A 16,929-nucleotide genomic window follows, 5' to 3' on the forward strand; every position below is an offset into this window, starting at 1 on the left:
TTATTTTTAAACTGCAGGAAAACACTTCACACAGCTCCCGGGGACTCGTCCTGAACGCCACGAGGCTTGTCCAGGAACCCCCAGCAGGAAATATCTCTCCGGGAAATCCCTCCTCCTGCACTTCCCCAACCAATGGGAACTCTCGGGGAATCCCCGGAAATCCCCACGAGAACTCCAAAATAGTGCGAGAACTCAAAAGTTGCTGCAGAGGCGGATAGTAATGCCTCGCCTGTCAATCAATACTGTTGGCAAAATGCCAGGGGCCATACAGACTCAGCCGTGGCTCTCAGCAATTGAAGAGGGCCCTTGAGGGGAATATTGAAAGCCTGGCCCCTTCCTAAATCTTTGCTCCTTTGTCTCTCTTCGCTTCTTGACTCCACCAAGTGAATAGGCCTTCTTTGCTAAACCCTCCTAACATGATACACCATGCCACCATAGACTCAAAGCAGGGCTAAGTAAGAATGACCTGAAATCTCTGAAACCTTGAGCTAAAATAAAACTTTCTTTCCTATAAGTTGATTATCTTGAGTGTTTTTGTCAAAGGAATGGAAAACTAACACAGATGGGACAGAGGTACAGAGAACTGGGCACAGTTGTTTAATCAGCTTTTCATTGCTGTGATCCAAAGACCTGAAAAGGACAAAATAGAAGAGGATGGGTGTATCTTGGCTCACAGTTTTAGAGAATCAATTCATGGTTGGTCCTGCATGGTTCTTCACAGTTTTCAGGCAGAGCATCTTGGCAGAAGGGCATGGCAAAAGAAAGGAGGAGGATATGACAACCAGGACACAGAGAGTTCTGCTCAATAGAGACAAAATAGAAACCACAAAAGCATGCCCCCAGTGACCTGATTCCTCCAGCTACATCCTAACTGCCTATAGTTACCACCCAGTTGATCCATATCAGTGAATTAATCCACTGATTAGGTAATATCTCTCATAATCTAACCACTGCACTTATGAAAAAGTTTTGCATTGTCTCATGAATGAGCTTTTGTGGGACACCTCATATCTAAAACAGCAACAATCTTAGTTTGTAATGACCTACATGGATTGAAACCAAGAATACAGTTGAAGGGGAAATTGAGGCTAATAAGAACCAAACAATATCCCACCATTTTTATGGAAATTCTCTGGTCTGAGAATCAGAGTGGTAATCATAAAATAAACAAAGACCCATCTCACTTTCAGAATGGGCATATATTAGTGACTTAGAATTCTGTACACATAGAGGTATACAAGAAACTCTCCTGTAACAAAGTTTAGGGCACAAGACAAATCCATCAAACCACTAGGAAGGGAGACAAAGACATGTGAAATGTTTTGCTGATGGAATCAAATAAAATTTACAACACTATAAACGCACTTTAAATTTAATGATTTATATAAACTTTCTTGTGTTCTTTGATAATCAAGTAGAAAATGCAAACTCTTCACATACGTGACATGAGTTAATAGTATCTTACAAGGTCAAACCAATTTTCAGTTTTTCTCTTCTCTTTGCCAGTATGTTTAATCAGTTTCAATGATTAAACTTCCAGTATGCAAAAAGCATTACTTATTCTATGAGACCACCCCTGGAATGCATAGATACATTACATGGGTAATCAGTTTCTTGAATTTACCCTCTAATCCTGGGTAACAAAGATTTGAAAGCAATGCCATTAAGTTCACTCTTTCCTACTTTAGGTGATGTAGAGGTTTCAACAACACAGTCATACCACTGTGGGAGAAACTTTTAGGGTAGCAGTGAAAGTACTAATATATTTTTTTTCCTTCAAACTCTTCCCAACTCTTCCCCACTGCATTAAATGTCAGAAACCTGAATCATTCATGAAACACATTGCACCTCACTTCCTGCATCACCAACACTCACAACACTTAATTCTTTACATTTCTAATACTACCAATAGAAACCGTGCTTTTAGTAACTTTTACAAAAGCTACTTGGAAGGTCTCCTAAATGAAACCCCTGTTTGTTCTGAGCTAGTACTCAGATGAATCAATTTAAAATGTAAATTATATTTTGTGTGAAATAAAGCAGAGAATATTGTATTAATAAGATGCCAAGGTCTTCTTCTCACCAAACCTTGTTCTCACTGATCCCTTTGTCTGAGGCAGACTCCCAGGTCCCCAATATGGGCATGGCCAGCCTCTTATTCTTCACATCTCAATAAAATGGCCACTTTTTTTAGAGAGGTCTTCATTGATCTCCTTGCATACCCTGTTGAAACTAGGTACTCTGTTTACTTTTCAACAATGTCATATGGTAAAATTATATTTTGCAATACTAATAACAATGTGCAATTAGATATCAATTTGACTGTTTTGCAATGAGTGTTATCTGTGTGCCCCAAAAGACTATAAGCTCCATGAAAAGGGAAAATTTAGCAGTTTTGTTTTGTCAGGCACTTTGCAGTGCCTTATTTTCTCTACTTGTAAAATAAAGTTAATGAAAGTGAAGATTTAAAGAAATAATTCAAGTAGAGTGTTTCTCACTACCTAATATAGTTAAAGCTCAATAATGTCAGATACTGTGGTTACTACCTCCATGCTATCCCTAGTGCTTGGGAAAGTACCAAAACATAGCAAGGGTTTAATAATACTGAATCATTAAATGAGTGAATAAATAAAGGAAGAAGGACATGAAGAGTGAAGAGATCCCAGAGACAGTGACCTTCAGATGCCAGGAGACTCTAACCAGAGAGAAAAGATTGGGCTGGAACACTTAAGGGTAAAAAGACACATGAACGAATTGCTCTGAAATGCTAAGATAGTATTTGGCACAGCACATTTTTGTTCAGTTGAGCATGATTTCAGCATTTCTCTTCATGAAAGACCTCCACATTTGTTCAGTATGATCATCAAAGCTATTTGTCCATTCTCCATTAATGAATTCACTCATCCCACAATCAAATCTAAATCATTTAATGTGAACTTATGTTATAAGACCTAGCATGTTGCTATAATCTTCCAAATCTAAGTTTTGGTAGATTCATAAATTTATCAGATAATTTCCTCTTTGACTAGCAATAACAGTTTAACAGAAGAAGAAGGGGATTGCTTCTAAAGAGAAAAAAAATGAGCAAGAAGAAAGGTGGGGAGATTTAAAGGCAAACTTTAAAAGCTTCATATTTCAGCCTGGGTTGGACCTATTTATCTTGATTTGTACATTGACAAATAATAGTCTCTGAACAAAAATTCATGGACTCCTGACTCCATTTCAAACAGAGTTACTGAATTGGGCCTGAGGTTGTTAAGTCTGGACTGAGTGTTAAGTCAAGCATGCTCAATTTTGGCCTCCTCCTTGAGTTAAACCTAGAAAATAAGAATATAACAAATATTATTTTTGATTACCACTTGAAGATTGAGCTATCATAAGATTCAATTTTATTGAGTTATTGAGTAAAATAAATGACTATATAAGACACAAAAGCAAACATTATTACCCTGAAATATTTTATTTTAAAATTTTGAAAACATAAGGCTATATGAAAGTATGTATATAGGCATCTATGCCTTATTAATTAAATACACTCAGGGAAAATATTAATACTATCAAGTAACAACCTAAACATGAAAATTAATTAAGACGTATGCAACATACCTTGAAAATAATATAAATAATGCACTAACTCAATATTTCCCCAAATTCTTCAGGGAAAATAATCTCTAGTTTGAAGTCCTGTGAGTCACTGTTAAAAGACAGATTCCTGGGCTGGGACTGTGGCTCAGCGGTAGAGCGCTCCCCTAGCATGGGTGGGACATGGGTTCGATCCTCAACACCACATAAAAATAAAGGCATTGTGTGGTGTCCATCTACACCTAAAAGACAGATTCCTTCCTGTGCTTGCCAATTTGGAATCCCCAGATTATGAGCCTGAGAAGAGGTATTTTACAAGCATTATGGTGACTCGTGTCCTATGGGTAATTTCAAAACAATTGCTTGACATTTTTTATAGCCAGTTGGATTTTATACTGAGATACATATTCCTGGGCCCAATGACAGTATAAATCAATATTTTCAAGTGGGCCTTTAGAATTGACAATTTGAGCAATCTCATTGAGAAGATTTTCTGCAACATAAAGTTTGACACCATCATCCTCCTTAACAGTGTGTTAAGGGCAAAGTTGAGCTTCTTTTATGAAATACTAAGGGATTCATTATAAGAATGTTGAATGAATGCAAGTTATGCTTAGTAAAATAATGATCTGCTTTTATTTTAAGCTAGCTATGTGATTACTCCCTTAAACATTCAATCAAGTAAGTTCTTCATAAATAATGTAAGAGGAAAATCCAAATTCATTTGTATTATTTTTGACTTGCAAATTATGAAAGATAATAAATTGTATTTATTGTCCAAATCTTAATATATTTTATTTTTACATATATCTTCAAAAGTTAGTTAAATATACTCACAAAATATTCAGGCATAGAAAAGTGTATTTACAAATATTTCCTAAGCTTTATCATTTGATTTTCATCTAAAACTGAGACATTATTTCCAGTTCATTAGCAAGATTTTGCAAAAGAAAGGTTTTTTAAGTTTTCTTATGCTTTAGAATTCTTTATTTTGTATTCATATTTTCTTGCTCTGATCTTCTAACATTTTAGCTTTTCCTGTATTTCAATACTGTCTTTTTTTTCACCCATTTTCTTCTTTTATGTTCATGGTTTAGCATTTTTCTCAGACTTATTTCTGATTTTTATTTTTCAAGATTGGCTTGATTTATATTTATTTAATATTTAATACTATTTGTTTCTCTCTTTATCATTGAAAAAAAACAGAAAATTCCTTAATCTGATGTTTAAAACTAAGGGATATTTACTGAAATAAGAAAACTTGGAACATTTTAACAATTGCATTTTTATCCATTTCACCTAATCAAGCTTACTTGCTGGTTGTTTGCAACTACACATTTCTACTTCTTTTAATAATGAAAAAATCTGTCAAATTTTTCATATAGCTAATTAGCACCAGTGGAAGAAAATCCATCCAGCCTTGTCTCTTTGAGCTTGTCTTAATAGACTTCAGTATCATAAAACATGCTGGAAAAAAGTAATATTTTACCTATATTATTCTGATATAATTTTTGGTATGTCCTATAAATTGTGTTTATCATTTTTACCATTGAAAAATGGTAAAAATAAAAATAAATGAAACTATGTTTATAGCTGTGTGTTTAATACATGTTTTTCTCATACTTTGAATATCTTTCACATATATAAAAAGTTCACTGAGTAACATGGAATATGTAAAAATGAGTAAGGTTTGATCAACCTGAGGGTGCTTATAGACTAGAGGGAGAAATAAGATATAAAGTATGTGAAACAAAGTAGAAAATTATGGAAATCTTAAAAAAATGATCTAGAAATTTCCTAAGGGAGACAAGAAAAGGTAATCGTTTGAAGCATTAGCGAAGCTTCATCCAGAAATATGGCATTTGGGCAGAGATTTAAAGGATGGGTGAGGTTTGGGGTAAGGTGATGAAGACCAACAGAGGCTTTCTAGGCAAAGGGAAGAAAGTGAGAAATGGTATGGTGAAATGTGGAGGTGGGGATAATTCAATGTGACCAGAGTATGTGATAGTTTGGGGGAAGAATCAATGTATGTAGTTTAGTTAGAAATGTGGAGACACCAATGATACCTAATCAATAGGTAGGGAATGACATATTCAGTGTTCAGTGACAATTCTTATGGAGTTCTTTGTCTGCAGCACATGCTTAGATAAATACTTGGCTCTATGATATAATCCTCAAAATAATAGTATCAAATAAGTATTTGTTACATTACCATTTCACAGATAAAGAAAAGGATTAGAGAAGGGAAATGACTGACAAATGTTGAATCTTAAATAAATAGCCTTCCTGAGTGAATGTATTTTGAGAGGTTAGCATGAACCCAGAAAGTGAGATAGCATAGAGGAAACTGTAAATAAAAGATGGAAACACTGTTGAACATGATAGTATGATGGTATCTTAAAGTCCTAAGAAATAGTAATAAGGTCCTGCCTATGGTAATGAAAAGTTGATCTGGGAAACACAGATTTTTTGATTTATTATATTTTCCCTAAGAAAGCACCAAATATGTAGGCGCACTCCCCAATCTAAGGTCCTCTTTTAACATCTTTCACAGAATTATTGAGATTTCTTTTGCAGCCCTTGTCAAGAATTGCTATTACACATTTGTGTGAGTATACTTCATATCTATTTCCCCCTCTGGGTAGTAAGGTTCAGGTTAGACGGGTCATGCTTAAGAAACCCAATACTGTGTCCATCAACAGTTAATATTTAAGAGTGGATGAAGAATAACGAGAAAGAATGGATGACAGATAAATAAATGTAGAATAAAAAATGACTTCAAGAACTTTGAGTTAAAATATGAGTGGATAGTATTAGAATAGAGGAAGGGAAGGGAGTGTATATATATATATTTACATATACTTCAAGATATAGAACTCTGAGAACGAACATTCATTAAAACAAAAAGTATCTAAAAGCAAAAAAAGAAGTCATTAAAAGAAAAAATAATGCATGGTCTTATTATTTTAAGGCTATATTCCATAGCATTTACCAATAAGCTCAACTAGTTCCATTCTTTTTATTTTTAACTCCATCCTTTTTTTAACCTTTAGTTTGATCTTTTTGAAAATGTTGAATATTTCATAGAAATACATTAAACTAATGGGTCATTTTTCCATTGTCTATATAATTGATAAAATTTTAAAAAGATGGGCCATCATTACATGTAGTATAATTATGGTCTCAAACAATCACTGACTGTGTAGTCTATCACTCTTTTAGTTATTTGGTCATTTATTTGTTCTTTCTTCAAAATTAAACTAGTTTTTAGGACTAAAGGAATAAATAGTTAGGTTCACAAATTTTTGAAGCAAACACTTATCCACTGTGACTAAAGCAAAATAAATTGTCTAAACCTCTGGATCTTTATTCACCTTAACAAATGATAGAGGTAACCAAAAGTTAGTCTTAGTTTGAAATGACTTTCTCATTTTCATTAGAACAAAGTAAGTCCTCTTTTAAAATCCACTTTAAAAATAGGAAAAGCATTCTGAATCAGTAAGCAGACCAATAAGCCAGCAAAAAGCCCTGGGATGTGAGAGTTCTGGATTTTGCTGCATGTATTCACATAGGAATAATAGTACTGGAGAGACTGATAAAAAATTTGTATGACTAATTCTAGCTAATTACTATCAGTGTGTTCTTAACCTGTCTACAAACAAGAAATTCATATAGTACAAAATCAAGTCTAGAAATCAGAGAAATGTTTGTGTTTAGAGAACATTTCTTCATGGAATTGGTAGTTAAAGGGTATTTAGTCTTAGTTGTTCTTTTCTTGGATCTAGATTTGAAAGCAATGCCTTATAAAATGTACATTGCTCTTTAGTTTTTAGAGTAAAAACTCAAGTTTTCAACTCAATAATTATGTTTTAAAAATTATGTGAGAGGTAGCACAGTTAAATAAAATACTAAATTGTAGTTCAGACAAAAGTTCCCTCCTATCCCTTACTGGCATATATAGGACTTGTCTACATCCAACAATTCTGAAAATTTTTCCTCAAGGAAAAGAAATATAATAATCTGAAATTCAAGAAATGTCTCACACAAAATGAAAAATGATGTCAGCGCTGTGCAGTTGGAGAATTGCCTTTTAGCAATGCATAATGTGCTCAGAACTTCACTGCTTTGTAATTTGCTAACCTTCAATAAAAATAATAACCATAGTAATTATAAGACCTGAGATATGAATACCACAAAACAGTCTCCATCAAAACCCAAAAACCAACAAAGCTCAAATTGTTTCACTGATACACACATTTACAAAAGAGGCATCCCAAAACTTCCTATTTATTTTTCTAAAATCATGTTAATTTCTTATTTATTTCAGGCATTACTAGAGACTCAAAATTTACTGCGCACTCAGGTTGCAAATTTTACCTTCAACCTTGGATTTTCAGGGAAGTTTTACCATACAGGTAAGAAGGAGCTTTGTGTTCTCAGGCAGCTACATATAAATAGGACATAGGATTATAAATGTTCCATAATAAGTAGGAGAAACAGAATGTCCAGATTGATTATGGGAAAAACTTGGGTGCATTATATGAGAAGCCAAATCCAAAATCAATGAGCTCGTTTACTTTGGTAAATACTATTAAAATCAAGGACAAAAGAGAAAGAGAATTGACTTTTTCAACTCAGTACAAGAAACCATAATTGTTGTTTTAAATATGACTGTGCATCTTGTTTGTCAGCACAGCCCAAGTGAGAGCATACCTCAGTAATGATGATGATGATGATACTAATACTAATAATAGTGGGCAGTATTTTAAAAATTTTGAGTGGTCAAGGTATTGGAGACTTTTGTACATATTATTTACCTTTGAAAAACATCTGGTGATGGGAGAGGAATTTTATAGCCTCAAAGAAATTTATTGATCTTCCTTTGTAGGATTTTTACCTGAAAATACTAAGATGAATTTGGCCAAATATCCATTAAAACCTTCACAATCAAGCTTGCATTTTTTCATAACTATAATTTCTGTTCAATCTAAGCCTCTCAACAGGTTCACAAAATGAGACTTGTGTTCATTACTACTTACTCTGTGTTCTGTTATTTCTCACCTATTTTTACTCTCACCTTCAAATTTTGACTTTCCTTTTCTGAATATTAGGATTGTACTAACTGTAGAGAAAACAATGTGGATAAAATTGTCTTGCAGTGAAGACAAAAATACTACTAAATAGTGCTGGTATTTGTATTAAAAGAATACCACCATCTACACCTATTTGTGCTTTTATGCAGTGAGTTAAATGCTTTGTTTAGGACTTTGCATTGTTGTTTTATTAGCATCTTAGTGGAAACAATTCACAGTGTTCTCTGTGCATGTATGCAGTTTATTGATTCATTGCAAATATCCCATGCAAGGGTAGTGTTTAATTATCATAAATTGAGCTTGTTTACCCAAAGAGACTGTTTAATATAGAAGCCCAGCATGGTTTATTAGAATATTGAAGTCACAATGTCTTATTGGCTTTTCCTTGATGCTTTTTCTCCTGCTTTGTAACATGTAAATCTGCTTAAAGTAATAGAAGGAAAATTAGTATTTAGACCAGTTGATAAATCAGATGATTGCATATTTTAAAAGGACATTTTGTAGAATAGATTTGGGTCATCATATCTGCACAGGCAAAGCAATTTCAGCTTACAATTTTGAAAATAGATATGATTTTATAAATCTTCTTCAAAAGCACCCTCAAGAAATGATTTCAGGCCTAAGAAGCTCTGACTATGAAATTATAAAGCAGATAACTGTGCAGGCTGCATCTACTCATGCAGGAGAAAAATTATGGGATTATTTGGAACTCACATATCAACAATACTATTTTGTCTTAAATAGTTATATAGTGTGAGGAAAATATTCTTTTGGCTGAAATATACCTGGATAATCACCTCCATTTTTATTTACTTTTCCCACTCAGATCTCCTAAACCTGCCAGACATTTGCAGAATTAATGTTGATAGAGGTTATGACACGTTCCATTTCTTATTTACAATCCTGAACATGTATACGGTACACATCAAATGAGCAGCATACCAATCAATATTACAGGGATAATTGTTGAAGGAAGACCAAAAAAATAAAAGCAACATTTTAATTTTATTTCTTTCTCTCTCTTTTTTTTTTTTTTTTTTTGAACTGTGGTTGTAGAGATTGAACCCAGGGCACTCTACACTGAGCTACATCTTCATGCCCTTTCCATTTTTGAGGCAGATTCTCAAGGCTAGCCTTGAACTAGCAAGTTTCCTGCCTCTGCCTCCCTGAGTAGCTGGTATTACACATGTGTGCTACTGAGCTTGGCTTTCACTATATCTCTCAAGGAAACCTTATTGACTCTTTGTATTGAAATTATCCTAAAAAAATAATGGAAGAAACACTGTGCTGCCATGCTGTGGTGATAGTGCACTTTAGAGAATAAACACCATATATAAAATGGCAAGTCCTGGAAGTTTAATAACCTTCATATAATTATGTAACTTTTATTTAACTATTATGCTGTTTTATCCACAGGAACATTGAAAACCATCCATAACATTTTTCAAGGGTGCAATGATGTCATGTTAAATACTTATTAACACACATGGGCATATCAAGGTTTCTTTCAGGGCTGAATTACACATTAGTGATACCCAGAAAGAAAGGCAATGCCTCACCCTCCTATAGTCACATTCCTATATAGAGACTTAACATTATAGAAAAAGAGATTACAAATCAAGCCAGTGCTGTGTTTTTGTGTATACTTGGCTGTGATGCGTAACCATGCAGAGATGGCCTTGTTGCAATGAGGGCTTAGTTCTTCCTCCAGATGATCTGGCTTCCCAGTGCATAAAGATGCTGATTGATGAGCCTCATTGTTTTGAAGACATTTAATCACATATGTCCAGTGTAATAATGATTGATTCTGCATATTTCAGACTGATTCACTTATTTGTATTTCTCATGTATTTTTTTCCTGTTCAGTTTCTCTGTCCTTCACATGCTAAAAACAATCTCCACCCAAAAGGGCATATTCCTAAGCTTTTCATAAAAGTCATTCATCCGCAGGTGCTAAATTGAAAGAGGAAGGACATGGTGTTGATTAAAAGGAAAAAAAAATAAAAGTATGGGGTCGAGAGTGAAATATTTTAGTCGGGAAATATTTAGAACTTGATTGAAATTGCAAAATGAAAACTCAGTGGAAAAATGAAGACATTACAGCATTAAGAAGATGACTTTTAGGCATAGAGGAGCTACAAATTTTATTTTTCATAGAACACAATCATTGCTGTTCTTTGTAATTCATAATAAATTGAAAATGATTCAATAATTAATTCATGAATAATGTTTGCAAATCGGATTAATGTTGGTCTTTTCCATGACAGTCAGTTTCTACAAAAAAACACCAATTTATGTAAAGTTATTAACTTTCAAACATGAAAATAAGAAAAACACTACATTCTTTCTCCTTTAGTTATTTTTTGTTTTTTTACCTTTTCTTATGAAGGGTGGTTTAAAAGACTAGATATTAGAAACAGACTGCTTGTGTTAAAATCCAAGTACTGACATTTTACTAGCTATTTGAACAAAACCATGCTTCTGAACATTTATATTCCTCAGTTTCAACATCTCCACAATGGGGAAATAATATCTCTTTTATCTGGAATAATGTCTAGTTTGTTGTTAGTATTCTGTTTATTATTGAGGTTTTAAGAGTATTTTGTATAAGAATCAAATATTATCAAAAATAAACATTAGATAATTTGCACTGCTCTTTTTTCTAATTTTGGAACTTCAGGTAGCTTTTAATCAGTTTTTCATCATATCGCTCATCTTACTTAGTATAATACTTAAAATTAGTTTATTCTACATTAACCTGTATGTAACCATAAAGATTCAAGATACAAAGTAAATTAGGAAATATCTTCTTACTATTTAAGAATAATACTAAACAAATATTTGTACAAACAAAAGAGATAATACTGACACTGGAATTTTATGTTATTTTATTTTAAAGTTACAATTGTGCTTTTAAGGAGGTTGACTTACACTCCAGATCTTGCTAAAGTTTGTCTTATTTTGGTAGACCTAAAAGAACTCTTCTTAGAAGCATATTATCTCATAACACAGATCCTCTAAAAATGATAGCAAAGAAATTAACTCTTTATATATCATACTTCTGAATCAAAGTACTTCTTAAACTCTGGGAATCAGAAAAAGTAAAATAACATAATTTTTAAGTAAGAATAAAATTCACTTTTTTACTAATGATGATCTAGATTTGAATCTAGATCAAGTTAGAAGTAAAAAGGCTCAATTTGACCACAGATATTTAAATGAACTGTAACTTGTGTTACTATGGGAATATATGGAACACAAATTACATTTTCACACATAATTCAAGTACACATTAAGTACTGAAGATGTGTGTGTAGGATAAGTCGAAAATATAATATTTTCATTTAGCTGAGTTTGAAAACATTTGGAATTCTGCTGTTCCTTTAGCATGACTTGTATCATATTTTTCATTAAACAGTTTTCACTGTCAAGGGTCTGCCTCATGTGGTTTTGAGTTGTTTGACCAGCATAAAATAAGAGAAACGCTGACAGAAAGTAATCCATGATGTTGAAAGAATTTAAAAAGGAGGCTTTAAATGTCATTCTCAACCTTATGGAGAGTGTTTATAAATTAGCATAATCTCTGATATGAAAATTACTAAGATTTTACAATCAGTCAAGCATCTGTTTATATCAATAGTCTGCAAAATTTTCCTTAAATTGAGTAATTGACCTTCTTCCTGGTTAAGTATGCATTATGTGCTTCCTGCCACTTACAATAATGAACAACGGAGTTTAAAGTGAATAGAAGCATTTCTCAAACATTCTGTATTCAAAGCACAGCGGACTAATTCCAGAGAGTTGAGAGAACCATCAATTCCTTCATCATATGTGACATGAAGTAACTCATTCTAATCTATGATTGAGTCTGCCAAATTATGGCCTTGAGAAACATCTGTAGCATAACGATGCTACAGATGAAGAGATAAACTATTCCTCATTTGGATTTCAATATTCAATATTCTTTTACTATATTAATGAAAGTCAATAAATTGTGAATCTGTATTACTAATGATTTTTAGATAACTTTAACAAAAATTAGGAATGTTATCTGCTCATTTTATTCATAGGACTTACCCACTTTTTAAACTTCAATTTCTTGATTCTTTGGAGTGACATTTGTGTTGCCAAAATCCTATTTAAATCAGGCGATTCTTCCAATTTTAAAGGACTGTGGATTAAGGATTATATTCCAGGAACAATGAGTGTATTTAAAAAGACATACAAGTTGGTTTATACTTTATTGGCCTTAAGAAATTTTGAATGTTCATTGATTATAGTAACATAGATGGAATTAAACTATTCATTTATTCACTTTAAAATAAATAGAATTTTAAAGAATGGTACAAATTTTTTTTTTCATTGGTTAGTTCTAGAAGATGGATTTCTATGATTTGGGAGTTTTATTTTTGATTTTTTTTGGATTTTTATCTTTCTTCACTATGCTTTTTGTATTTCTAAAATAAATGAGCATGATTTTTGTAGTCAGAAAAAGAATTAACAATTCAAAAGTTAAATTACAAACTCAATTTTTCACATATATATGTGCATATATATGTAGGAAAAATTTTAAGAGAAAAGGAATTATCTTTCATCATGAGTTCTTTGTACAATGAGAAATAAGTTGATAATTTTGAAACAAAAAAAAACAAATGATTTAAAAGTAGATCTACTCTTTTATTACATCATGCTAGCAATTCTAAAAATAAAAATATCAGTAATAAAATACTCCTAAATACTAAATTAAGCAACTCTCTGCACCTGAGGCCAGCACCACCTACCTCCATGACTTCCCAAGTCACTTGTCTCTGATGTAATTTTTCCTGATTAGAAAAATCACATAATTGAACCTATGTATCAGTAGCATGAAGGATTAAATAAATTTTACAAAAATAACTTTTAAACTAGTACAAATTTTTCACTAAAGTCGTTTTTAACTTTGTGTTTATAGGAACTGAAGAGGAAGATGAAGGAGATGATCTTCTGCTGAGGTCTGTGGATGAGTTCTGGTGGTTTCCACACATGTGGAGCCACATGCAGCCACACCTCTTCCACAATGAGTCATCTTTAGTTGAGCAAATGATTCTCAATAAGGAATTTGCACTGGTGAGCACATTTTATTGTAGTAGTTTTCAAACTACTCATCTAGTAGTAGATTATTAAATCAGTTTATCATAATAAATTCTATAGAAATACAATAAAACAGAATATCGGAATATAACACAGTTACTAAGGATGCATGTTGTGTTTTGTGGTATTTTATTTCAGGACTGTGTACATGCATGGGGCTGAGAGATATATGTGATATATAGATAGATTTCTATATAGATACATATAGATATAAATCACAATAATGTCTTTCAAAAGGTCATTTTCAGAAAGTTGCTACATCCTGATTTATTAGAAAATTATTAGAGTATCAATGAAAAGACCGAAAAAATACTTTCTCATCCTCCATTTCTCCATTACATTCCAAATGCCATATAATTAGAAAAATCATTTGCTGCAAGAACAAATGGAAGGGTGGATGAATTGAATCATTGAAATAATGACTCTAGATCAGTGGCTCTCAAACTCCAGTGTGTCTCCATTTCACCTAAAAGTCTTTTTGAAACACACACTCTGGCTCTTACTTTGAGAGTGCTGATTCAGGAAATCAGCAGAGTAGCTTGAGAATTTGCATTTTCAAGAAATTGTCAAAATGATGCCCACAAAATCTAGAAGAATCACTTGTCTAGTCCAGAAGCTGGTTAACTAGGGCCCATGGGACAAATGTGAATTATTGTTTGTTTTTTATGATCCCTGAACAAAAAAAAAATGTTTTGTTATTTACATTTTAAATGATTGAAAAGCAATCAAAGGAACAATATTTAGTAATATAAGAATTATACTAACTTCAAATTTCAAAGTCCACATATGAATTTTATTTGAACACTGCCACAGTCAGACCTTTATATCGTCTGCAGGTGCTTTTCCACTGTAACAGTAAAGTTGAGCAGTTGCACATTACACCAACTGTCCCAAAAAGCATAAGATATTTCTCTCTGGATCTTTACTAAAATGTGTATGCACCTCTGTTGTAGATGTTAATGAAATTATGTATCCCTTTAAAAATGTAATGGAAGATTGAAATCTTGTTCCCAGAAGAACACTCAGATACACATTTAGACATATAATCACAAAGGTTTGTGATAATCACAGGGCCCAAACACTCTGGATCTGGGTTAGGGAACCCTGTCATGAAAACAAGCAATTCTTTTGTACTGAGTAATTGTTGTTATCTTCGTTTTTTTAAAAAAAAAATATATATATTTGGAAGCTAAGCCCTCAAATGGATGCAGTAATATTTTATAAAGCTGTGCCTAGATATTAAATTAACTCCCTCTCTTTCCAGCTCTAAATTCCCATGATAGCATCAGATCAGCACAAAGAACCTTTAGAAGTAAGAGTTAATAACATCAAAGGCAGTTATGATCATGAACTCAGTCACCAGAATAACTTGTTCGAATCCTGACCTTCTAGCAATGACTTCTTGATCTTGAATAAATTAGTTAGATTCTCTATGTCTTAGACTTCCCCTGTGTAAAAATGAGAATAGAAACAACCACTATATAGGATTACTGTGAGGGTATGTAAAATATGCTTAAGGTAGTGCCTGACATTCAGCAAGCATTCAATAGGTGCTATGTCCTTTCTAAATACAGACAAGTGTGCAGTTATTTCTTTAAATAGATAAGTATGCAGCTATACCTTCCCTTAAATAGTCAAATATACATATATGTATATATAATGTATAAATATATCATACACTTGTATATTCATTTTATATATGATATACATATGTTTATCTATATATACATTATATATATATATATATATATATATATATATATATATATATATATATATATATGACTTAATGTGTGTGTGTGTGTGTGTGTGGTTAGTCATCATTTAACCCTTAGAGAGAGTCTAATAGATTTAGTACTGCTTCATAACATTGTAAAATTAAGTAAATTTCCCCTTTTCAAAAATAAACATACCTTGAGTAAGCTAGCTAAATTTTCTCATTTGTGGTTATTTTGAAAATAAAATGTGTTTTTCACTTGGTTTAAACCTTCCCGACTCCTCTACCACTCTGAAGCCTTGCTTTTTTAGGCTTGTAGGTCATATTTCATAATGGCTGATTTCACCTGTTTGTGTAATTTCTTTTTAAAAGCCATGCTGAGAGCTCTGGGAAAGACTCAGATGTAATTGCTTTGTAATGAAATGTTGAAAGCTATTTAGAGTCCATTCAGAGCAATTACATTTGTTTAGTTAGAGTGGCTAGAAGCTAGACTTAAACCTATAAATATATTTTGTAAAATATATCTTATTATGTGCTGCATAGTCAAAATATTGCAACTTAAGTGAAGTCTGTTAAACACACACACTGAAATGACATTGTCCTTCTTCTGGAGTTCAACTCAATAAAACTCAGGACATTTTAAACAGTAACATTCAGAGCCCCACCTTTACTATTAACATAATATGACAATATGTTTACTGTCCAGAAAGCAAGAAATTTCTTTCTTTCTTATTAAATGATCTTCTTTTCCTATTCAGGTGACACTTTAAAATCATCAACAGTATTGAGACAGGATAGGACAGTAGAAAACACTGACGGAGAGGTTGGCAGGATAAATATTAGCCCCAACTGCTAGTACAAAATTCTAATGGAGTGGGCAACTTTTTAAGTGTCTTCTTGCCTCACTTTTTTCCCCCCGAATTAGTAATGCCTCCCTTTTTCATTCTCCACACCACAAAGTTTTGAGATAATTAATTTAAATCAACTCATCTGCCAACCAAAAGCACTGGACCAGATAATGCCACTGATCAATTCCAGCTTTAAAATTCTGTGATCACTGACAACATCAGTCCACAAATTTGAATTGAACATCTTGAAATACTCATCTAGCTTCCATTGAAGTAATTATGGAAAGAGATTTTCAAACTAAATGAATATTTATATGGATAAAAATCAAAAGTGTCCTCCCGCTACTTCTTTTTAAATTTGTCCTGTACTCCTAACTACTCTTTAGTTTGACCTTGAGTACCAGAGGGTTCCTCAATCTCAAAATCACAATTGTTCTCATAGCATTTCCAAAAATGATCCAAATGACATATTAATAGTTTCATAGTGATATTTCAGAAATGGTTTTTAAAACATAATCAATCAGCATGGTCTTTTGTGGAATTTCTCTGAGTTCTTTCT

General features: G+C 32.6%; 1 protein-coding gene across 1 annotated transcript in view; it reads left to right on the forward strand.

Annotated features, from left to right (window-relative positions):
• The window catches only part of Ndst4 (N-deacetylase and N-sulfotransferase 4), a 241,619-nt gene that overhangs the window by 105,098 nt on the left and 119,592 nt on the right, over positions 1-16,929 (forward strand). Inside the window, exons 2-3 of the mRNA XM_027935447.3 lie at positions 7,910-7,997; positions 13,627-13,781. Coding sequence (XP_027791248.2) covers positions 7,910-7,997; positions 13,627-13,781 — 243 coding nt within the window. The remainder of the gene's footprint in view (positions 1-7,909; positions 7,998-13,626; positions 13,782-16,929) is intronic.

This window comes from Marmota flaviventris, chromosome 7, assembly GCF_047511675.1.
Source record: "Marmota flaviventris isolate mMarFla1 chromosome 7, mMarFla1.hap1, whole genome shotgun sequence".
Taxonomy (NCBI): Eukaryota; Metazoa; Chordata; class Mammalia; order Rodentia; family Sciuridae; genus Marmota; species Marmota flaviventris.